The sequence below is a fragment of the Chrysemys picta genome, chromosome 4 (genome assembly GCF_011386835.1).
Source record: "Chrysemys picta bellii isolate R12L10 chromosome 4, ASM1138683v2, whole genome shotgun sequence".
NCBI lineage: Eukaryota > Metazoa > Chordata > Testudines > Emydidae > Chrysemys > Chrysemys picta.
Genome location: NC_088794.1, coordinates 84661689 through 84686638, shown reverse-complemented (window position 1 = coordinate 84686638; position 24950 = coordinate 84661689). Strand labels below are relative to the sequence as shown.

Sequence of the window (24950 nt, the reverse complement as noted above, 5' to 3'; positions counted from 1 at the left end):
TAAAATCATTCAGGGGTGTATTAACAGGTGTCTCGTGCATAAGACATGGGAGGTAATTGTCCTGCTGTACTCTGCACTGGTGAGGCCTCAGCTGAAGTTGTGTATCCAGTTCTGGGCTTCACACTTTAGGAAAGATGTGGACAAATTACAGAGTCCAGAAGAGAGCAACAAAAATGATAAAAGGTTTAGAAAACCTGACTTATGAGGAAAGGTTAAAAAAACTGGGTATGTTTAGTCTTCAGAAAAGGAGACTGAGAGGGGAACCTGATAATCTTCAAATATGTTAAGGGCAAGAAGAGGATGGTGATCAATGGTTCTCCACGTCCACTAAAGGGAGAACAAGGAATAATTGGCTTAATCTGCAACAATGGACGTTTTAGGTTAGATATTTGGAAAACTTTCTAACTATAAGGAAAGTTAAGCACTGGAACAGGTTACCAAGGGAGGCTGTGGAATTCCAGTCCATGGAGGTATTTAAGAACACATTGGACAAACACCTGTAAGGGATGGTCTAGATTTACTTGATCCTGCCTCAGCACAGGGGGCTGGACTTGATGAGCTCTCAAGATCCCTTCCAATCCTATGCGTCTGATTCTAAATTGTTCCAATGGTTAATGATCCTCACTGTTTAAAAAAAAACAAAACTACATCTTATTTCCAGTCTGAATTTGTCAAACTTCCACTTCCAGACATTGTATCTTGTTATACCTTTGCTCAAAGCCCTCAGAAGAACGTCAAGTGCCTCTTCTCCCATTCCCAAGGGCAAAACCATTCCCTCCTGCACAGTTCCCAGAGGAATACAGTTTCATTCAAACATGGTCGTCTCCAACCCCCATATGGATCCTGTTCCCAAGCACAAAGCCCTTGGGAAAGCACACTGGAGCTCACCTCTCTTTCATACCAGTTTGCTGCCCGGTGCACTGACACTGCTGAATCAACAGGTGTCAGCTCATCTGTGTACGTCTTCACACGGATCCGAGAATTGAAGCGCAGAGACAGGAGATTATAAACAATCTAAAGGGAATTGAGAAAAAGCAACCAATTTGTTGTGGCCTAGGTCATGTACAAACTGTCTCTTGGAATGAATTGTGATTTTTATAGTAAGATACCAGCTGAAGGGTCACGGGCAAGGAAGACGAGAGGTTTTCAGATGAGTTTTCCAGTGAGACCATGATAGCACTTCATACTTATGGAGCAAGGATAGCCACTCCATAGTCAAAATTCAAGCTAACTTTTCTACTATTAGCCTGATTTATGAAAACAAAACAAAACCCACCACCTCTAATTTCCCCAGAAACAAACCAATTCTCCTGAAACTTAACTGGCCACATGTACTGTTACAGTCTAAACCATGGATTAATATCTCACATTGTCCAAAGCAGGTGAAAAGTAAGGAGTTTAACTTGACCAATTTATAAAATGAGCAGAAATTGGAGACAAAATATTAATACAACTTGGATGCATTTAAACTAAAAACTGATCAGGGAGTTGCAAAGCTTCTGGCAAGGTCACCAATTGTTTTATTGACTAAGGGGGGTGGGCAAACTTTTTGGCCTGAGGGTCACATCGGGTTTCCAAAATTGTATGGAGGGCTGGTTAGGGGAGGTTGTGCCTCCCCAAACAGCCAGGCGTGGCCTGGCCCCCGCCCCCTATCCGACTCCCCCTGCTTCTCACCCCCGACGCCCCCCTCATCCAACCCCCCCTGTTCCTTGTCTGCCCCCGGACCTCCCGCCCTCCCATCCCACCCTTCCTCTCATTCTTGATGGCCCCCCGGGACCTCTGCCCCATCCAACCACCCCTTCTCCCTGACTGCCCCCCGCCGCTCCATCCAACCCACCCTCTGATCACCCCGCCCCCTATCCATACCCTGCCCTGACCACCACCCTGAACTCCCCTGCCCTCTATCCAACCCCCCTGCTCCCTGCCCCCTTACCGCACTGCCTGGAGCACCAGTGGCTGGCAGCGCTACAGCCACGCTGCCCAGAGCACCAGGACAGGCAGCCCTGCCTCCCGGCTGGAGCCAGCCACGCCACTGCACAGCATAGAGCACCGGGTCAGGCCATGGCTCTCCAGCTATGCTGCCCGGCAAGAGCTCGCAGACCCGCTGCCGAGAGCATTGCGCCGGTGGTGCAGTGAGCTGAGGCTGCAGGGGAGGGGAACAGCAGGAGAGGAGCCGGAGGCTAGCCTCCCGGGCCAGGAGTTCAGGGGCCGAGCAGGTCCCACAGGCCAGATGTGGCCCACGGGCCTAGTTTACCCACCTCTGGAGTGAGATATTGCTAGAATGGCAGGAAGTGTCAACATATAACACTAGATATGTTTTGATTGATTAATTCTGATGGGATGAGGCTGTCATCCCTTTCTGGACATTGCATTATTAAGCATCACTTAGCTACTAACTTAACCTTACAGGAAGGAAGCTGTATTACTGTGTGCCAACCAGTCTTGCCAGCATAGTCACCTGCTAGGAACCAGGAATCTACCATCACACTGATTAGCCTTCATTGTCCACCATCCTGAAAGATGTCCTGACCTGAATGGGCAAGCAGAAGCAACCAGGGGACATCTCCATGTCCATAAGATTAGCTAAACCCTGAACGATACCTGAAGTGTGAAACTTAGGTACTGCTATTCCCTCCCTTGTGTGTAAGTTACCTTCCCTGTTCATCCCTCCCCCTCTTATTCTCTTCTATATAGGTTCATATACCACACTCATCACTGCAGTAGCTGAATGCTTTCCAGTAGTGCATTAAGCAATGTAAGTACAGAGCTGTTATGTGTGGGTTATTCTCTCATCCTCTCCCCACAGCGAGAAGCACGTGCGGTGGCGTGTCTTGTTTGGGTAGCTTTGCTTGTTTGAATATACCTATTGCTATGTATTTACATTACGGAAGGCAAGATAAAAGAAATGCGCTTGGCATTTGGAGTGGAAAGTCATGAGGTTTATGAGGGCTGTTAGTTCTTGGGGGAGTTCATGCCAATCTTGGACTGCCCCTCAGAGGAAGTTCTGTCTCCTGCACAGGTGAGTCTTACTCTTATTGTTGAGAGTTCCACTGTGCCATAAGAGCATAGTTGTCAACCACAGTCTTTACCCTGGAGCTTTACGTGGTCTTTTAGCTCTTCGGTGCCCAGGCCATGGTGCACTTTGAAGATAAGGACTGAGACATTGAGCCTGGTTCAAAATTCTAAGGAAAGCCAGTGTAGAGGGCAGAAGACTGGTTTGATATGCTTAAAGTAGGTTGTGTTGCGGAGGAGACGTGCTGCAATGTTCTGTACTAGCCGGAGTTTCCTAAGGGCTGAAGGCTTCATGCCTGGGTGTATTGCAGTAGTCCAATCAAGAGGTGTCAAAGATACAAATAACCAAAGCCAGGTCTTCATCCACCAGGATGGGATGGAGTCTCCAGGCCAACTGAAGATGGTAGAAAGCAATATTCGCAGGTGGTGCCATGTGAGACCTCAGTGTCAGTAATGAATCCAAGGTTACTTCTAGACTACGGACTGAATTGACCAATTGTGGGTGTGTATCTTCAACCAAAGGAGGCTGTACTGTGGCTGCAAACTCTTCAAAATCCTTTTCTCTGCCCACTAGCATCACCTCAGTCTTGCTTGGGTTCAGCTTCAGCCAGCTGTTCTTTTACCACTCCCCCTGCCTCTCTCTTTTTGCCTAACAGACCAGTTTAATCAAGACATGTCCATCCTTGCACTATTGCTGTGAGTCTGTGGCCAAAAAGGCAAAACAATGCATTAACAATGGTAAAAGTCTTTCAGGTCTCAGAGGAGGTACAAGTGAAAGACAGAAGCTGTGACTTATCTTTTCTCTCTGTGTGTGCATCTGTGTTTTGGAACAACTCAAGAGCTACCGTGTGGGATTTTCAAGAGCACCTAAGGAAGTTAGGTGGCAATTCCCATTGAAAGCCAGTGGGAGTTAGATGCCTAAATCCACTGGGTGATTTTGAATATCCCACCTACCATTTATAACTAATTATTTCCTGCAGTTTTAAAAAAGCTATTAATACAAGGAAGTTGCGTCAAGTAAAAACTATTATTAAAAAGAAATTTGGTAAATTAAGTTTCAAATGCTTTAACTTTCTTATGTGGTTAAGAAGAGATTTAAAAATATATTTTGTGTTGTTTATATGCAATAGGAGATTAGTGTTTCTATATAAAGGGTCTTCACTGGTGTAATTAGATCAACTTTAATTAGATTTAGCTACCCTGTTGCAATTTTTTTTTTTAAACATAAACCAAGTTTAAAGAAAGGGTAATACTGTTTTTAGGGTTTTGATACCAATAAAACAGTTTCAGCCCAACTCTTAGTTTTTTGTTTTAGAATACAGCATCTTTCATCTGATATGGAAATCCCATGAGGCAAAAGAGAGATGCTGTACCAGACTGTGAACTGCAGAAGAGAAACTGCCAGATCCTATGGAGGGACAGAGGGAGTGAGTGTGTGTGTGCGTGTGTGTGCGTGCATGTGTGTGCGCGCAAAGAAGTTAGGTGAAGCAAGTCCATGGAGGATTTTAAAACAAAGAAGGCACCTTCACCATAGATGGAGATGCGGCTAGGTAGGAGCAGAGCCAAGACATGACATTGTAAATATTTTGCGGTTGGGACTATCTCTTTGATACTTGTGTTTATGCTGCTTAGCACAATGGTGCCTCAAATCCTGTTTGGGGCCTCTGGATGCTACTTCACAACTACTGCTAAATAACTAGAGAAGTCTGCCTGGCTACAGAGGCCACCCAGGAGAATGGAGCTGTTCAGAGTTGAAGGCTGCAATGAGGGCAAGGGAGATGAAGCAGAAGGAGCTGACATCAGAAAGAAGATGGTTGGTGAATACATGGAGGAGAAAGGTTTGTGTGTCATGGTCAAAGTAAATCAATGGCTTCAGATCCAAAGAGTAGTATAACTCCTGGGGAAATTCTGTGCCGAAAAATTAGAAGTTCTTTATATTTTGACAAAATAACAATATAATCACACCAATTTCAATTATTTTGGTAATTTATTTCAAAATACCTATCAGCAAGTATGTCTGTAACAATACAGACAAAAAAAAGTTTCCCCCAGGAGTAGAGAGTTAAAGAAACCTCTGCAAGAGCCCAGTTGCTGTTTCTCTGTAATGCTTTTGTCGGGAGCCTCGGTCTAGATATCACACATACCAGCTGTGCACATCTTGGGGGAAAACTCTGCCCCTTCAGTCTCAGACATCCACACCCCCAACCCCCTCCAGAGCCCAGCTGTGGGGCACCCCCCTCCCAGCCCAGACACCCACACTCCCTAGAGCCCAGCTGTGGGGCACACACCAGGCCAGACATCCACGTCCCCTAACCCCCAGAGCCCAGGAATCCAGAGCGAGAAACAGCCTGTTGTTGGGTCCCATGCTTGTATGGAGTTTCCTGCACGCTGCCTCCTTCCTCAGGACGTGCTGGGAACTGCAGCAGCCCAGAACCCTCCAGCTCTCCCCTCCCCAAACAGAGTCTTGTACAGTAACTCCTCACTTGAAGTCGTCCTGGTTAACATTGTTTTGTTGTTATGTTGCTGATCAATTAGAGAACATGCTTGTTTAAAGTTGTGCAATGCTCCCTTATAATATTGTTTGGTAGCTGCCTGCTTTGTCCACTGCTTGCAGGAAGAGCAGCCCGTTGGAGCTAGCTGGTGGGGGCTTGGAACCAGGGTGGACTGGCAGCCTCACATCAGCTCCCGGCACCCCTAAATTCCCTGTGCGGCAGCCACCCAGCAGGCTATCAGTTGCCGGCAGTTCAGCCATCCCTCCCCCCACTGCCATGTGCTGCTCCTGCCCTCTGCCTTGGAGCTGCTCCTGGGAGCCTCCTGCTTGCTGGGGGTGGGTGGGTGGGGGGCTAATGTCAGGGTGTCCCTCTCTCCCCTGCCCCCCACTTACCCCATCTCCATAAAGCAGGGAGGGACACACAACAGGGCTCAGGACAGAGGGAGCTTGCTGGAAGCAGCTGCTGTCTCAACCTGCTGATCTACTTAAAAAAGCAATGTACTTAGTGTGGGGTCAGCATACTTAAAGGGGCAATGCACATTTCTCTCTCACACACAGGGTGTCTCTCTGTCAGCCATGCTCTCTCCCCTCGCTCCATTCGTGCTGCCTTGTAGTGTGTGAGGCTATACTAACAACGTGTTAATCCTTGAGGGCTCAGCCAAGTGCTAGTTCATCATTTAGCAGTAAGGCATTCCCTGGGAAATATCCCACCCTCTGACTCCTCCACCTCAACCAAGCTTCACAATCATTATTGCTGTGTACAGTATTAAATTGTTTGTTTAAAACTTATAGTGTGTGTGTATATACACACACACACGTCTTTTGTCTGGTGAAAAAAATTTCCCTGGAACCTAACACGCCCCTCCCCCCCCATTTACATTAATTCTTATGGGGAAATTGGATTCGCTTAACATCGTTTTGCTTAAAGTCGTATTTTTCAGGAACATAACTACAACATTAAGCGAGGAGTAACTGTATTTGGGAGCTGGGGCTCTGCTGAGTCTAGTGGCCCCTAATGGTGGCCAGCAGCTCTGCATCACTAATTCTATGGGGAAAAATGAAATCCTGCATTGGGCAGTGGCACAGAATTCCCCTAGAAGTAGTAGTATGCACTTGTCTCATGGCCCCCAGATGCAGACACCTCTCCTTAAAGTGCCTCGGGCTCACTAATTAATTGGGTATATTTATAATATGTCAGTGATACAACTGATTCTATGCTCAGTGGGTTAAGCAAAACTCAAAGTTCTCAGAGCAGATAAACATAACTATCGCAGAATGCAAAGGCCATGGCCAGAGCTGTAAACAATTGCTTATCTTAGTATTCAATACCATCATCTTCTATAACTCTTTGCAGGTCTGTACCTCCAAGGAATAGTTCCTACCTCGAAGCGGTATTGTCGAGTTGGGACATCAATAGCAGTCAAATCAGCCAGGGATTTAAATTGGGCATTGGTGTGATCTCGAAGAAAAGTCAGAATTGGAACAATCCCATCAGGATGGATAAATATCTCCAATTCATTGAAACAGGTCACCTGTGGAAAGGAACAGAAAGTGAATTAGTATAGACGCAGAAGGGATTGAGCAGTGCATTGAATAAAGCAGGATACTCAGATCAGAAGGGTTTGGGGCCACATGATCAGGTATATCACATCAGTTCAAGGAACTCAATAGCAGAAATGTTTTTTAGCCAGCTCTATCACTCTCTCCCACCCAGAGCCCTGTAAATCTGGGGATATCTGCAGACCATGTTTGTGGATTGGATGCGGATACAAATTTTGTATCCAAGCAGGGCTCTACCAGCCAGCTCCTCACTACACATATCCCAAGCTAGAATGATTTGATTGGTAATACCTACCTGGACTTGCTGGATATACTTGGGCAGAATTTCAGCCACATACTCTCCAAAAGCACATAGCTGGTTCTGGGCCACTTCATCCTTTGGTCGAATGGTGACTGGAAAGAACAAGAGACTTCTCAGGGCTATCGCATGGTAAGCCATAGAAAGAGGAGCAGTAACTCCCAGGCCACACTAGCTCAGCATGACTCTAGTCAGCTTGGCCATAGGTCTGTTCCCCAGCAGGGAGCAGCTAGGCAGGGGGAGACAAGCCATGATTGCAAAGATCAACTCAAAACCTCATAACATGGTGAACTAAATGACTATCTACCAACACTAGGAGGAATATATAGAGTCTAATCTCTGGTAATGTACATGATGCATAGCATATTTAGAAAATAGACTTTGGTAAGTGGCTGGGCACTGGAGTAGACTTGCCCATCAGAGGTCAGACAACAGAACACCCTGTCACCATGAATATGAAACTACTTGCATCACACTGAGTGGAATCAGAAGGTAGGGGGATGTTATAATTCAGTAAAAGGAATAAAGTGAAAGAGAAGTTTAGACTGAACATCAGCAAACATTTCCTAAGGGATTTAACAGACTGATTCCTGATAAGAGGAAAGCAGTTTCTCCAGCACATAATGTCTTAGTTTTACCAGGACAGTCCCATAATGTTCTAGCATCTCGGCAACTTCTTTCACAACACCTGAAGTGTCCTTGTTTTTTTTCGTCAACCAAAAGGTTTATTTTTTGTTGTTCAAGATTTACTGAAACACAGAATTAGATCTGGGGTGATTACCAGAAACAGTCTAATGGAAAGAGTATTACCAAAGTTAAAAATCCTCTTCCCCTCGGAGAAATATGCGAATGTTATGGTGGAGTCAGAAGCTGGCAGTAGCATCAGCACACTTAGAAAAAATAAAGCACAATTTTTTTTTTTATATATGTAAATGTCACTGCAAAAATGTTCTGGGTTGAATTTGAAAATATGGTCACCTTACTGAGTTATTCTAAATGATACCCACTATACAGACTCCAGGAGTTGGTGAAATACTAATAAACTCAGACTTACAACGGGTCTCTGTTGTAGAGCTCCCCTCAAAACGAGCTGGCAACAGCACTGCAGGGCGTGCAGCAGCTACAAAGAGAAAGAGCATAGATGAAACAGTCTGTACCACGTACTCCATCCTCCTATAAGGAGGAATGCCTTCTTTCCTCCTTTCCAGAGACCAGGAGACTCCCTCATGTTGCTCCATCCTGGTGAGGTGAGCTCCATTTTAACATATGGGAATTAAGTCTGACCTGCCCCTCCACCTCTCCCCCCAAACAATAATCATATAGTGTAGTGAAAATACCCCAAAAGAAATCATGAATGTGCAGTCCAGCAGACAAGTGCTACTCTCACACACACAAATTCTACCAAAGGGGCCTATTCCCTCTACTAAGTACTATGCAAAAACAAAGGCTATGGTGATATCTTTTACATGCAAAGCAATAAACCCTCTTTTCCTAAACCAGAAATCTGATTAGTCACATTTTAGAAGTGGAGGATGTATCACTCCATTTCCTACAGCAATATCTAAACCATATGCCCAACTATTTTACTTAGAAGTGAGCAGTGCTTGATATACTAGAGCAAACAGTAACACGCTTAACAGAAAGAACAGATCAAATATAACATGGAACTCGGAGATCTCTTCTTTCTGTCTTGATGTTTATATCACGATCATCACCACGTTATTCAAGCCTTCTCCCAGAAGCGCCAACTCAGCAGATATCTTACAGCACATGAGCAGGCAGATTCTCACTAAACCTGGAGTCACCAACAGAAGCGAGGCCCGGAGAAACCAGGGAGACGCAGGTGGCCAGTGAGACACAAAAGACATTTGCCATTTAGCTGTACAGAACTCATAGAAGTAAAATCTTTCCCCAAAGGGCGGCACTAGCCGACCCAGCGAGACAGAGGAGAGCTGGGCAGGAAGACAGCCTCTGCCACCGAACTACTCTACGCACGGCTAGAAGGGGTCACGGTGACCCCTGCCCCAGCCAGCAGGAGCTGCACATGGGCCGGTCCTACCGAGGGGCTCCTCGCCCAGGCAACCCGACTCACGTGGGGCCGGGGTCACGGGGGACCCGACTCCCTCCCCGCCAGCCCAGGCCCAGCCGCCCTCCCACCAGCCCCAGAAACCTCTCCCTGCCCCATTGCCTCACCTCTAAGGCCAGCCCGGGCCAGCCCTAGCGCTGCTGCCAACATCCTGCCCCAGGCAGCGAGCCGGGAACACGGACAAACAAGGACACAGACCGGAACCGGAAGGCGCCTCTACCATTGAAGTCCCCAGTCCATGAACCGGAAGTGCCACTGCCGTCAGTTTCTCCGCGAGATTCCGGTAAGTTGACCGGAAGTTCCGAACGCGTTGCTATGCGGAAAAGGAAGGTGCAGCCGTTGTGAGGTTCCCCGGAAGGCTGGTGGGAGGTTCCGGCCCGGGCCGGCGGCATGAAGGGAAGAGCCGCAGGTGGGAACCCTCGCGGGGCTGGCGCGTTTCCCAGGCTAAGTCCGCGCGGCGTTTTTCCCTTAGTGCCACCGTCCTTCCCCACCGCGGGAGCGGCGGCGCACCAGGGCGGGAGGGCTGTAGCCGAGAACCTCGCCCGGGCTACTGGGCACCCTCGGTGGAGAGCGGCGGGCGCTGGCTCCGGGTCCAGGATGGGCCGCGCCTAGGGGGAGGAGCCTTCCTGTCCCAGGGGGCGAGCTGGGGGGTGGCGGGCAAGGGGAGGTGGGGGCCGCGGTTTGGCCCAGCGGATGGGGGGCTTTGGCTGGCGGGAGGTGCGAGGGGGGCCGTCCCGGTTTGGCTGGACTCGCGTGCCTTGGGGGACTCGAAGGAGCAGATTTCTGAGCGGGATCTGAGGAGAGGGGCGGCCTGCGGCCGGTGTGGGACTGGTATTTCAGGCCTGTGGGCAGTGTGCCGCGCATGCAGGGGAAGCCCGGGGTAGGAGGCGTGGACAGGAGGGTAGCAGAGGAGAGCGAAGCGCAAGCCTGTCTGGTGTTGTCCAAGAGTTTACTTGAAGGTAAATCTCAGTCAGTGGTGAAGGGCTGGATGAAAGGAGGCAGGAAAGATCCAGGGAGGGGACTGCTTTTCAAGCGCCTTCCGCACTCCCAGGATGGGACCAGCATTGATTTGGTGGGCTTGGAAGTACGGCATACAAAAGACTCAAACAATTTGAAAGATGTAATCTTTATATGCTGATGTGATCAATTATCCATTGTCACAAGAAGCAGAGCTCTGTTGCATTTGAATTCATATGCTTGACATTCATCAAACAACCTGTGAAGCACTCCACTTTTCCATCACTTTTTCCTTCGTTTCTTTTTTCATCAGTTCTTTTTGGGGGTAGTTCTATCCCTCTCTTCCTTGGATTGATTGCATAATTAGATACTTATATGAAATTCAATAAAATAATTAATAGTTTTTTTAATCTCTCTGCCACAACTTGGATACACTGGAGGGAGCAATGGTATGGGTAGTAGGGAGGCCAAAGGAGGAGGAGGAGGTTGCAGGAATCAAATTGGGAAATAATTAGGGCTTGTAAAAGTGTGTTAGCTGTTGGGACAGAGGAAAAAGTGGTGGGAGAGGGAGGAGCCTAAGATGACTCCCTGATCATGTAAGTAATATAGGCAGTGGTGTTGTCAACTGTGATAGAGAATGGGAGACATGGGGAAGATATAGGAAGAAAGATGAGCTTAAATTGTTGAGGCCTCCATGAAGAAATGTGGGAGAGACAGACTCCAACTGATCCCAGACCTGCCCAGCCAAACTGCCCTTCACTGGAAAAGACAGAAATAGATCTGAGTATCATCACCATGGAGATAGAAATTGAAATTGTTATCGGAGGTCTCTGAGTGCGCTAAGAAATAATGCTCATGAGCACATGGTATAGAAGAGAGCATGAAAGTGGATCCTCCCATTGTGTATTTTACCACCAGTCTTTAGCTGAAGATTATACAACTCCCCAATCTTTGAAAAATCCTGCACATGACATGTGGTCAAGTTAATGTTATGAGGGAAATGTCACCTTTAGCATTATCAGAATTTGTGCACTTGTTTTTGCAGCCTTTATTCTGCTTCAACTGTAGTTTTTAATAGTAGTATACTAAGATGTCGTTTCCCTGGTGGATTCTTTATTTTAGACAAGAGAAAAGGAAAATGACTGTTGGTATCTATTTTATTTTCTATATAGGTAAGTCACCTTCATCATTGCAGTCATTGAACACCTTCCAACAGTGCATTAAATGACGTGATTAGCATCTGTCACATGCAGTTCATTCTTTTTCTCATCCTCACCCCAAAAAGGAAGCTGTGTGTGCATTGCAGTGTTTTGTTTTAGTAGGTACAGCTTTTTAATAAGAACATGCTGCTTTGTATTCATATTGGAGAAGGCAAGGTTGAAAAAATGGACTCTATACTTGGAGTAGGTGATGAGGTTTGTGATGGTCCTTAGTTCCTATGGGAGTTTGTTCCACAGTCTGAGAAAGGTCTGTTTCCACCACAAGTGAGCGTTACCCTTTCAGTAAAAGTTCATGGTACCTGAAGAGTGACGTTGCCGATCACCGTTCTTATCCTGGCACTTCAGGTGATCTTTTAGATGTCCTGGGCTCAGGTTGTCGAGAGCCTTGAAGATAAGGAACAAAACCTTGAATTTAACTTGAAATTGCCTATGGGAGGACACTGTAGAGAGCAGGGGACAGGTTTGATGTAGCTGTGGTGGCCTGTTTTGCCAAGGAGAGGTACTGAGTTCTGTACTAGTTAGAGATTGATGGTTTCATGCCCAGGTATGTTATGCTGCTGTAGTCCAGCTGAGAAGTAACAAAGATACTTATAGCTGAGGCAAGGTTATCATTCTCCAGAATAGAGGATCTTCTTGGCAACCAGAAATGATAGGAAGTGTTGCTCATGGTCACTGCTGTGTGTGTGTTTTAGTTTCAGCAAAGAACCCCCAGGAATGCTTCCAAATTACAGACAGAGTTGAACAATTGTGGGCCTATATCTTCAACCGAAGGACTACAGCAATTGCAAACTTCTTGGATGAAATCATCCTATTGAAATCACTGAAAAATGATGATGCAGAGATAACTGCTATGATTACGTTTGAATGTTAACCTTATGGCCCACTAGAGTTGGGGCTAGAAATTTAGTCTCTCGCTGAGGGGTGAAAATGAGTTTTGAGTGAGCATAGTCCCAATTGTAAGAAGCTTGTCTATGTTCTGCTATTGCTGGGATGCATCTGCTGCTGATGCCAAAACCCTCCAGTTGCACAATAGCATCACCAGTGAGGTAAAGAGGTAGCTACCACCTAGGCTGACCAGATGAGAGGAAGAAAATATTGGGACAAATTGTGTCCTGACCAAAGATCGGTCGGGATGCAGGACAAACACCTAAATATCGGGACGGTCCCGATTTTATTGGGACGTCTGGTCACTCTACTGCCAACCCTCTCTGCAGCAGCTCTTCGTTGTGGCAGAGACCTACCTCGCCTCCTGCCCCTGGGGAAATGCCTGCCAAAGAGACATCATTGCTTCTTTTGACCTTGCCCTGCTGCTAATGGAGATTACAGCTAATAACATCTGGCAGGTACCATCTGGCTTGAAATGTGAAGCCTTTCTATAGTACTTGATTATCTGATTCAAGTTGCCTGGGACTAGTCATCTCTACACGTTGTATCTCATATTGAAGATGCAGGGCACTTCATATAAATTTAATGCAACTCTCAGGCACTTGGCAAATTTCTCATCTGGGTAGTTTGAAGACTCCCTTTGCCGACACACCATGCCTCAACCTTGTTTGCATCTTACCTGCCCACACTAATAATACCATCTTTTCCTTGCTTTATTGATTTCAGAAATCCCTGTTATCAAACCGGAAGTGGGGAGTATGCAATGTGAGAAGAATGAATCTGACTTTATTAGAGTCATAAATTCTGAAATTTCTTTCATGTGCCCCCTCTGTTGTAAAGGAGAGATTCATGATTTGGGTTGCTGGCTATGTCCCCTACATACCTTAGATCTCTTTTGCTATATTTCACTAGGATGCTGAGATGGGGATGAAAGGGTAATTGTGTTTGCTAATTCCAGGGATTGGAATATTGGGATTCCACTGTTGCATGAGGCTACCACTGTAGTGACAGTTGTGGCAGTTTTAATCACATCACCTCATGTGCTGCACTTATAAGGAAGCACTGCAGATCAGGTGGAAGTTTCTAGTAGCTATGTTACTTAGGCTGCAGTTTGTTTGGCTACCCACCGACTCCTCTTGGCTTTTGGAGTTGCATGTACCCTGAGCTGCATGATCTTGTTAGTTGAGGGGAGAGTCTCACTGCCATTGTTTTACAGATTGCTGGAGGTCAGATCTGTGCAGCAACATGGACTCATCGGAGGAGACTGGGGGCTCCTCCACAGAAGAGAACTACTTTGTGAATTACACCTTCACTGACCGTTCTCACTCAGGCCGCGTAGCTCAGGGTATTATGAAGCTCTGTCTGGAGGATGAGCTCTTTGCTGATGTTACCATCTCAGTGGAAGGCAAAGAATTCCAGCTGCACCGGCTAGTCCTCTCAGCTCAGAGCTGCTTCTTTCGTTCCATGTTCACTTCCAACCTGAAGGAGGCTCACAACCAGGTGATTGAGCTGCAAGATGTTAGCGAGAGTGTTTTCCAACTCCTGGTGGACTATATTTACCATGGGACTGTAAAGCTGCGGGCAGAAGAGTTGCAGGAAACGTATGAGGTGGCAGATATGTACCAGCTGACTGCCCTTTTTGAGGAGTGCTCCCGTTTCCTGGCCCGCACGGTGCAGGTGAGAAATTGTCTTCAGGTTATGTGGCTGGCAGATCAACACAGTGACGTGGAGCTCTACACAGCTGCAAAGCACTGTGCCAAGTCACATTTGTCACAGCTTCAGGATACAGAGGAGTTCCTGCACCTACCTCTCCGCCTGCTGACAGACATTCTTACAGGTAGGCACAGGGGGCTTATGAGACCTGCCAGGATGTGGGTGTGGAGAAAGATTTGGGGTGGCTGTCTCAGAGGTTTGTGGGGATTATCTGAACAACCAGCAGGGTGGCTTTGAAGAAGGCCAGGAGGATGGGATTCAGAGGATCCAACTATCGTATTCAGAGGCTGATCAAAGCAAGTCTTCCCATAGCAAACCATCCAGCATAACTTATTCAAAGAAGCCTTGGTAAATGCAGCTGGCAGTGAAGCATCCACCCTTTGAGCAATAGCTACATTAACATAAAAGATGCTGGTAACATGGTCATATTGTCTATCTCACAGCAGTTCCTGGGGAAAGGGTAACAACCTCATAGGTTTCAGGGGATGCTTGGCATTAAACCTTATGGGGGTCCCGGCTCACTGATAACTCGGGTGTAGTTTATGAACCTTCAGTGAACTGTTGAGCTTCCATCCTATGTGGTATTTTCAATAATATTATGAGTTTCCTCAAATAATTGTCAATTTCAGTAGAAAGCATTTCAGAGCTAGATTTGTTTGTAAAGCGCCAAACACATGTTGTGTCATATCAATTGGTTTCCTATAGAAGACACTTTGCTCCACTCATATTGTAGGGCTTTCAGTAGGTAATCAAGCCACATACATAGCTGGTGTAGGGGAGCCTATAATTGTATGTGCTTTTCTTCAGATTTTTGGAATGTTTGCAGGATTTTTCCAGAAATAACTCGATGGTACGTTAAGTCTGTTTGCTAGCTCCCTTAACAGCTTGGGATGCATATTGTCCCACTAATGTCTATGTGTCCTCTTCCAAGGATTCCCTTATCTTTTTAGCGAGAGCTATTTTTACAGGGGCTTCCTCCTGTCTTAGTTACCCGAACTTCACTTCTTTTGGAAAACAAGATCTAAAGGTGGTGCCCAGTATTTCAGCCATTTGAGTCATGATTAATTCCAGCCCTTTCATTCTCTTTTAATGCTTTCTCCCTACTGTCTTTTTCCTTCTGGTAGTATGGAGGTGCTGGTTGCGACTCCATAATTAAGGTTGGGTACCATTTTTCACTTAAAGCAGGGCTTCAATGTCTTGTTTGTGTGAAAAATACAGTACATCATCCTCAACTTTCCTGCACATTCTGCTACTACAGAATGAATTTTCAAAGTATTTGCAAGTAACTCTGTTAATTTGTTTATGATAAAATTAATTAAAGATGTGGTCCTTTGTTACATTTCTTAATCTGCCTTTTCTTTGTCCTAAATGATCTTAGCAATAGAATAATAATGCAGACACTTCAAACTTTCCATATACTTAAAATTAATTGAAATTTTATGCATAGGCCATATTTGAAGAAAGTAGGGTATAACTTTAATGTAGTTATAAACAATTGTATCTAATTGTTAGGATTGTATACACTAGACAGGTAACTCAAGTGGAGCCTATTGGTTGCAGTGAGTCAGTGGTATGAAGGAGAGCGGACACATGTCAAGAGTTCTCACATGTCAGATGCTTGGCCCATCTGCCACTGCTCTTTAAAAATTCTATGGCTTCATGCTGGCTTGGGCATCAGTGCTTGAAAGGCTTCCCCGTGGTACTGCTTTGATGGCTCTACAATGTGTTGAGACAGCACTGCCAGGGTAATTCAGGCAGGATTATGGGGGAGTCCTTAAAATTCAGTAATAATGGGAATAGGGGATTGAGTTCACCCTGGTGCTCTCTGCTTAGCAGTATTTTAATTAACACAGCCCTCCAATAAGTCAACTGCAAATTAAGGGCCAGATTCACCGGAATGCTTTGTGTGCTTTGTGCTGCTCCAGCGAGGCAAAGCAGCTGTGAACCCACCCTCGCTGGCAGCTGTGCACTGCTTTGGAGGTACTGGTGAATCTATCCATAAAAGTTAAAATAAAAAAAAATTAAGATTGATACTGAATATCTGCAAATCATTAGAAATATCGCATGGTAGCATTTTCTAGATTAGGGTGTGTATGAAACTTTGTAATTTAAAAAAACTTAGGAAATCCACAGACAAGCTGTTCAGATGGAGTTAGGGTTGAAAGTGTATATCAGTATCTCAAGGGTACAAAAAAACGTACAGCTTGTTTGTAATTACCCTAAAAACATGCATTTGATTGGGAGATGTCCAGGTAATCTCCATGCTGGATTTTAACATTGAGAGGGAAGAAAACAAAGTAAGAAAGGATACAGCCATGGGTAGGAGAATGGACATAAAGAGGAAGGGTAGTGTAGATACCAGTCTAATAGGTGAAACTGGCAGTAGAATGTCTGGGCCTAATCAGGTAAAGAATGTGAGCGAAGCCAAACAGCAAAAATTAAGATGTCAGTACACCAATGTGAAGTCAAACCAGATATTATAGGGATAACAGAAACATGGTGGAATAGTAGTCCTGACTGGAGTACAGGTATTGAACGGTATGTGCTGTTTAGGAAAGACAGAAATAAAGGCAAAGGTGGTGGAGTAGCATTGTATATCAATGATGAGGTAGACTGTAAAGAAATAAGAAGGGATGGAATGGATAAGGCCGAGTCTGTCTGTGCAAAAATCACATTGGGGAAGAAAGCTACTAGAGCCTCCCCTGGGATAGTGCTTGGGGTGTGCTGTAGACCACCGGGATCTGATTTGGATATGGATAGAGACCTCTTTAATGTTTTTAATTAAGTAAATACTAATGGGAATTGTGTGATCATGGGAGACTTTAACTTCCCAGATATAGACTGGAAGACAAGTGCTAATAATAATAATAGGGCTCAGATTTCCCTGAATGCGATAGCTGATGGATTCCTTCACCAAGTAGTTGCTGAACCAACAAGAGGGGATGCCATTTTAGATTTGGTTTTGGTGAGTAGTGAGGACCTCATAGAAGAAATGGTTGCAGGGGACAATTTTGGTTCGAGCCATCATGAGCTAATTCAGTTTAAACTAAATAGAAGGATAAACAAAAATAGATTTGTGACTAGGGTTTTTGATTTCAAAAGGGCTAACTTTACAAAATTAAGGAAATTAGTTAGGGAAGTGGATTGGACTGAAGAACTTGTGGATCTAAAGGCGAAGGAGGCCTGGAATTACTTCAATTCAAAGTTGCAGAAACTATCAGAAGCCTGCATCCCAAGAAAGGGGAAACAATTAATAAGCAGGAGTTGTAGACCAAGCTGGATGAGCAAGCATCTCAGAGAGGTGATTAAGAAAAAGCAGAAAGCCTACAAGGAGTGGAAGATGGGAGGGATCAGCAAGGAAAGCTACCTTATTGAGGTCAGAACATATAGGGATAAAGTGAGAGAGGCCAAAAGCTATATCGAGTTGGACCTTGCAAAGGGAATTAAAACCAATAGTAAAAGGTTCTATAGCCATATAAATAAGAAAAAACAAAGAAAGAAGAAGTGGGACCACTAAACACTGAGGAAGGGGGGGAAGTTAAGGATAATCTAGGCATGGCCCAATATCTAAACAAATACTTTGCCTCAGTCTTTAATGAGGCTAATGAGGAGCTTAGGGAAAATGGTAGGATGACAAATGGGAATGAGGATATGCGGGTAGATATTACCACATCTGAGGTGGAAGCCAAACTCGAACAGCTTCATGGGACTAAATCGGGGGGCCCCGATAATCTTCATCCAAGAATATTAAAGGAACTGGCACATGAAATTGCAAGCCCATTAGAAAGAATTTTTAATGAATCTGTAAACTCAGGGGTTGTACTATATGACTGGAGAATTGCTAACATAGTTCCTATTTTTAAGAAAGGAAAAAAAAGTGATCCGGGTAACTACGGGCCTGTTAGTTTGACATCTGTAGTATGCAAGGTCTTGGAAAAAATTTTGAAGGAGAAAGTTGATAAGGACATTGAGGTCAATGGTAATTGGGACAAAATACAACATGGTTTTACAAAAGCTAGATCGTGCCAAACCAACTTGATCTCCTTCTTTGAGAAGGTAACAGTTCTTTTAGACAAAGGAAATGCAGTGGATCTAATTTACCTCGATTTCAGTAAGGCATTTGATATGGTTCCACATGGGGAATTATTAGCTAAATTGGAAAAGATGGCGATCAGTATGAAAATTGAAAAATGGATAAGGAACTGGTTAAAGGGAAGACTACAACTGATCATACTGAAAGGTGAACTGTCAGGCTGGAGGGAGGTTACTAGTGGAGTTCCTCGGATCGGTTTTGGGACCAATCTTATATAATCTTTTTATTACTGACCTTGGCACAAAAAGTGGGAATGTGCTAATAAAGTTTGCGGATGATACAAAGCTGGGAAGTATTGCCAATACAGAAAAGGCCCGGGATATCATACATGGAGTAATAGTAATAGGATGAAATTTAATAGTGAATAGTGCAAAGTCATGCATTTAGGGATTAATAACAAGAATTTTTTGTATAAGCTGGGGACGCATCAGTTGGAAGTAACAGAGGAGGAGAAGGACCTTGGAGTATTGGTTGATCATAGGATGACTATGAGCCACCAATGTGATATGGCCGTGAAAAAAGATAATGCAGTCTTGGGGATGCACCAGGCGAGGTATTTCCAGTAGAGCTAAGGAGGTGTTAGGCACCGTTATACAAGGCACTGGTGAGACCTCATCTTGAATACTGTGTGCAGTTCTCGTCTCCCATGTTTAAGAAGGATGAATTTGAACTGGAACAGGTACAGAGAAGGGCTACTAGGATGATCTGAGGAAGGAAAGCCTGTCTTATGCAAGGAGACTCGAAGAGCTTGGCTTGTTTAGCCTAACCAAAAAAAGGCTGAGGGGAGATATGATTGCTCTCTATAAATATATCTGAGGGATAAATACCAGGGAGGGAGAGGAATTATTTAAGCTCAGTACTAATGTGGACACAAGAACAAATGGATGTAAACTGGCCATCAGGAAGTTTAGACTTGAAATTAGATGAAGGTTTCTAACCATCAGAGGAGGGAAGTTCTGGAACAGCCTTCCAAGGGGAGCCGTGGGGGCAAGAGAAATATCTGGCTTCAAGACTAAGCTTGATAAGTTTATTGAGGGGATGGTATGATGGGATAGCCTAATTTTGGCAATTAATTGATCTTTGACTATTTGCGGTAAATATGCCCAATGGCCTGTGATGAGATGTTAGACGGGGTGGGAGCTGAGTTACTACAGAGAATTCTTTCCTGGGTGTCTGGCTGGTGAGTCTTGCCCACATGCTCAGGGTTTAGCTGATCGCCATATTTGGGGTCAGGAAGGAATTTTCTTCCAGGGCAGATTGGCAGAGGTCCTGGAGGTTTTTCGCCTTCCTCTGTAGCGTGGGTCACGGGTCACTTGCTGGAGGTTTCTCTGCACCTTGAAGTCTTTAAACCACAATTTGAGGACTTCAATAGCTCTGACATAGGTTAGGTTTTGATGCAGGAGTGGGTGGGTGAGATTCTGTGGCCTGCGTTGTGCAGGAGGTCAGACTAGACGATCATAATGGTCCCTTCTAACCTTAAAGTTTATGATTATAAACCCAGGAAATTCAGAGTTAAGGTTACACTTAAAAGAAATCCAAACATGTTAAGGTAAGAAAAAAAACAGTTAAGGCACTTAAACAGCCTTAACTCTGACCTTTAGTGACACCATGCAATAACCATAGGATTAGGATTATGGCATTTTAATGTTTGTGGTCCCAGATTAGGTTAGTTTGATTGTTTTGTTTAAAGGCTCCTGTGGTGGGTTTTTTCCCCTTGTGCAATTGTGTTACACAGGTAGGCCTGTAAAATGGGCCCCAAACGGAAATAGACCCATACTGTGGTTAGGCAGAAGCTCTATGTTAGCTTAAGCACTCCCTGTACTACAACCCAGTTAGTGGAAGCCTGAGGAAAATAAGCAAGCATTAGTGATAAGCATTAAAACAAATGTAATGCAGATGATGTTTTATTTATAAAACTTGTCCATTGCTAGGCCATTGGACACATTTCCAGAATAAAACCATACATTTAACTTGTGTGTTGGTTGCTACAGCCAGTGATTTAGACAATCCCAGTAATAATGGATCAACCCTAAACAGAATAAACTCCCTCATTATGAGCAAACAGGTGGGTCTTGTCTAATGCACTGAATGCAAACTAACTTGGGGCTCTGTCAGGCCCAGAGGAAGCAGATTTCACAGTCAAGGAACCTTCAGAAGGAATGTCATGCCTCACAATCAAAGCTGAGTCTAGAGAGGATTCCACATAGGGGGAGCGATGATCTCTCAGGCAATCATATCTGTTGTTGGCAATTTACTAAAGATACAAGGGTTTATGGCTTAACCAAGGATTAATACTGTACATGGAAGCAAATAGAAAACCAGTGCAGCCTATTAAGTACAGTTGTATTGTGGTTCAGCACCAGTAGGCAAGCTTCAAGAAGAGCATGTTGCAGCAATCCTGCCTGCATGTAACAAAGGTGAAGGTCCAGATCTGAGAAGAATGATCATAGTTGTCTGGCTAAGTGCAGACTGAGGAAAAGTGTTGCTGGTGCTGTTAGTTGGGCTTCTAGGAGCAGCAAGAGATCTAAAAGACCCATAGGTCCAAACCTCACTGCCTAAGTGAGAAGATGTTTGTTCCTCTCTGAGCATCATGGTGCAATGTCTCCCTCCCCCCACTGACTCTGTGATGCAGGCATAGGGTGTGATGAGTTGGGAATATATCTGTACAGTTTATGAATTATTTGTGAGACTATGCACCCTATGTGTTTGTGTCAAGCTGCAGACTCCATTTTGAATGTACAGCCTTTTGCCTTCTCTGTGGTCTGTTTGCTTCCATGTTGGATTGAGATTCCAAAGACTGGTGGCAAAAGAATAACAATAAAGAGTAGTTGATGCTAAGTTCCCAATCATTGGAAATCTGTTCACTCTAGACCAGGGGTTGGCAACGTTCGGCACGTGGCTCGCTAGGGTAAGCACCCTGGCGGGCTGGGCCAGTTTTATTTACCTGCTGACGCGGCAGGTTCGGCCGATCGCGGCCCCCAGTGGTCGCGGTTCGCCGTCCCGGGCCAATGGGGGCGGCGAGAAGCTGCGGCCAGCACATCGCTCGCCTGCGCCGCTTCTCGCCGCCCCCATTGGCCCGGGACGGCGAACCGCGACCACTGGGGGCCGCGATCGGCCGAACCTGCCGCGTCAGCAGGTAAATAAAACTGGCCCGGCCCGCCAGGGTGCTTACCCTAGCGAGCCACGTGCCGAACGTTGCCGACCCCTGCTCTAGACCAAAGTGGTCCCTGCCCAGAACTGATTTAGCAATGGGCAAGTAACCTGGCAGGGGTTTGTGCTCATACGGAGAAGCTGATATGGGTTTTAAAAAGTGCAGAAGTTTTTCTGCTCAGAGGGACATTTTTCTCCAGTCCATGAGGGAGAGACCACCCACCACATAACAACTTGTGTGAGGCAGGAGATTCCCTGACTGCCTGGACATTGATGATCCCTAAGGACTCCCAAGGGAAGGGTGAGCTAAAAGTGAGGGACTGAGGTGTTTTAAGATATTTGTTGTTTTGTGTGATCTCTACTGACTTGTTCTTTATTTGATTAAGTATAATAGAGCATAAAAGGTGTTAGACTCTGTGCAAAGTGTGTGAGTGTGTTCGCTGCTTCACAACTGCTGCGTGCCCCTGCGAGTTAAACTGTAAACCAGAAGCTTCATGCCTTTGGGGTGGTGGTATGGGAAAGGGACATGTTTAAGTACCTGGAGTATCTTGGGGGTAAGCACTGGTCCTGGAGGCCTATGGCAAATGTCCTGAGGAGCTCCATCTCCAAGAAGGGCTAGCAGACTGAGAATCAGTGCCCAGGAAAAGGGCCAGAGGGACCCAGGGAAGAACCACTGATGCAGACTGCTGGGGCTCCAGAAGCTTAATGGGATCCAGAGCACAGAAGCTTGGATTCCTCTCTCAGAAGTCTAGTGAGTGCCCATGAAGGGTGTTTGCTAAGATCTGTGACATTAGCTCCCTGACTTTGACTTATGGTACAGGGACCCCTCAAATAGAACATTTGCTGTGTCACCCAGGAAGCCGTGTCTCCTGATGTTGAACCAGATAGACTTGATACAGGTGCCTAGTTGCTCCTGCTGGCCATACTAGCCAGGTTTTATAAACCTCAGCCTCACTCTTGCTCAAGCTAGGGTTTGTTGGTGTCCTCATGGAGGGAAGAGGTTATGAGGAAAAGGCTGGTTGTTCAGCTCACTCCTTGAGAATAACATGTCAATTTATTGTAAATTCTTTTGTCTCTGAAACTACAGATGGTGTTCCGTGTTCAGAGAATCCAACAGTTGCCATAGAAACCTGGATCAACTTCAACAAAGAGGAGCGGGCAGGCTTCTCGGAGGTGCTGCGATCCAGTCTAAAGGTATGGATGGCCCCTGTGCCCCGCAGTTAATGCAGTTATCATACTGCTCTGGTTCCCTATTCACAGAGGAAGGGCTCCTGCCCTCATTTGTGACCTCCTAATGTTTGAAAAAGCTGTGGCTTCAATACCAGAAATGCACACCCACAGGTAGAAAACCCCAGGTACTGTTAATGGCCTCAGCCTCGAGGCTGCTCTTGCCAATAGGGTTAACTAATCAGTGGTATTAGCCTGGTGTTCCCCAAGTACACAGGTAAGGGGCCAGTTTAGAAAGCCTAAAGGTTGGCATTCCCATGACTATAATTCTGCTCCCTGAGCATTTCCTTGCCGTTAACTGAACTGAAGCCTGACCATGTAGATTCAGGTGCAGGGCACTGCTCATTTTACCAGGTCAGGAATAAAAGGTGCCTAGACAAGGCTTGAAGGCACAGGGTGTGGAGGATGTAGGAACCTGAGACCTTATAGTCAAGTGAGGCTGAGATGACTTAACACAGAGCTACTGGGCCCCAAAACTCCCTAAAGGGAATGGAGCTTTGAATGCTGCTGGCACGTGTGTTGTGACAATTCCTACCTGGATTCTGACAAAAATTCCTTTTCTCTCAGGAGATTGGGGAGAACGTTCACATCTACCTGATTGGGAAGGAGTCATCGCGTACGCACTCACTTGCTGTGTCTCTGCATTGTGCTGATGATGACTCAATCAGTGTGAGTGGCCAGAATAGCCTGTGCCATCAGATCACTGCAGCTTGCAAGCATGGCAGTGACCTGTATGTCGTAGGGGGCTCCATTCCACGGCGCATGTGGAAATGTAACAATGCCACCGTAGACTGGGAATGGTGTGCTCCTCTACCCCGTGACCGGCTCCAACACACCCTTGTCTCCGTGCCCAGCAAGGATGCTATATACTCACTGGGAGGCAAGACGTTGCAGGACACTCTCTCCAATGCTGTCATATACTACAGAGTGCGAGACAATGTGTGGACAGAGACCAGCCAGCTGGAAGTCGCTGTCTCTGGGGCTGCAGGTGCCAACCTCAATGGTATCATTTACCTGCTGGGTGGGGAGGAGAATGATCTGGACTTCTTCACTAAGCCCTCCCGGCTCATTCAGTGCTACGACACCAATACAGAGAAGTGCCACGTGAAACCTTATGTATTGCCTTTTGCAGGGCACATGCATGCTGCTGTGCATAAAGACCTAGTGTTCATTGTGGCTGAGGGGGACTCGTTGCTGTGCTATAATCCCCTCCTGGATAGCTTCACCCGACTCTGTCTGCCAGATGCTTGGAGCTCAGTACCATCCCTCTGGAAAATTGCCAGTTGTAACGGCAGCATCTATGTTTTTCGGGATCGTTACAAAAAGGGAGATGCCAACACCTTCAAACTCAACCCAGCCACCTCTGTGGTGACTGTCACCAGTGGCATAAAGGTGCTGCTCACTAACCTGCAGTTTGTGCTGGCTTGAGGTGACAAGCCCACATGAACATTCTGTAGAGCAGCTTAGAGGCACCCAGTTTCCTTAGCACTTGCCCCAACAAGACCAGCTCACAGCACCATAGAGTGCCCCCTCCTCTTTAGCCCTGCTTGCAGGCAGTATGAGTCTCCTGGATGTGAGGCTGTTTTCCCTTTCAGTACGCTCTCTAAGTTGACTTACAGCATCTTAAATCCCAGATAGACTAAATAGTGTTACTATGATCCTCTGATGTGAAGCTGTGTTTCAAGCTCAAATTGCAGCAGATAGGCTTCTTAGGCCTAGAACTATTCACCACCAGCAAGCCCTAGCATGAGCAGATGAACTTTTTTTGTCACAGCCTTTTAATGTAATAGCCCAGGAGGCTGCATGTGCTGCTGCCATCACTAGTCACAGGGAATGGCCACCCTGTACACTCCCTAAAAAAGCTCTATGCAGTTTGAAACGGGGCTCCAATATGAATGTTTCTTGCTAAGGCTACAGGACTGGCTTCAGGCCAGAGGCACTGACTAAAATGGACTGTACTGTAGACTGATTTAGAGGCGGGTCCAAGTCCCTGACTTGGTTGTGCTCTGCCCTAACATCGGGGAGATGGACTTGCTGCTACTTTGCCACCTAGCAGAAAGAGGAAAACTATCCTTACAATACTATGGTGCCAATGCTGGTTTCTAGCCCCAGTACTGGAGCTCCCAGCCTGCTGACATTATATGACAGAGCTGTACGATGGTTAAAGATGAAACTAAAGTTCATTTTCTCACACCCTTCCCTGCTGGCACTGTAGCCCTTTAGGTGAGAGCCTGAATAAAAGTGTCTGGTGGGACAAA

The 24950-nt window shown here is 45.9% G+C and overlaps 2 protein-coding genes across 5 annotated transcripts in view; one reads left to right on the top strand and one right to left on the bottom strand.

Moving 5' to 3' along the window:
• NDUFS3 (NADH:ubiquinone oxidoreductase core subunit S3) overlaps positions 1-9695 on the bottom strand; it is a 12757-nt gene extending 3062 nt beyond the window's left edge. Inside the window, exons 1-5 of the mRNA XM_005294992.5 lie at positions 9555-9695; positions 8416-8481; positions 7359-7456; positions 6886-7035; positions 889-1014 (exon numbers count right to left, since the gene is read on the bottom strand). Coding sequence (XP_005295049.1) covers positions 889-1014; positions 6886-7035; positions 7359-7456; positions 8416-8481; positions 9555-9597 — 483 coding nt within the window. The 5' untranslated portion in view covers positions 9598-9695. The remainder of the gene's footprint in view (positions 1-888; positions 1015-6885; positions 7036-7358; positions 7457-8415; positions 8482-9554) is intronic.
• KBTBD4 (kelch repeat and BTB domain containing 4) lies at positions 9603-24950 on the top strand. 4 transcript variants are annotated; one of them, XM_065595270.1, is made up of 4 exons: positions 9603-9730; positions 13726-14346; positions 22553-22659; positions 23260-24950. In XM_065595270.1, the coding sequence occupies exons 2-4, from the start codon at positions 13755-13757 to the stop codon at positions 24118-24120; spliced, it is 1560 nt and encodes a 519-aa protein (XP_065451342.1). In that variant the 5' UTR covers positions 9603-9730; positions 13726-13754; the 3' UTR covers positions 24121-24950. The 4 variants fall into 4 exon arrangements, with proteins under 4 accessions (XP_065451342.1, XP_005295046.1, XP_005295045.2 ...); XM_005294989.5 differs by having other exon boundaries at positions 9722-9856; XM_005294988.4 differs by lacking the exon at positions 9603-9730 and adding an exon at positions 10115-10406.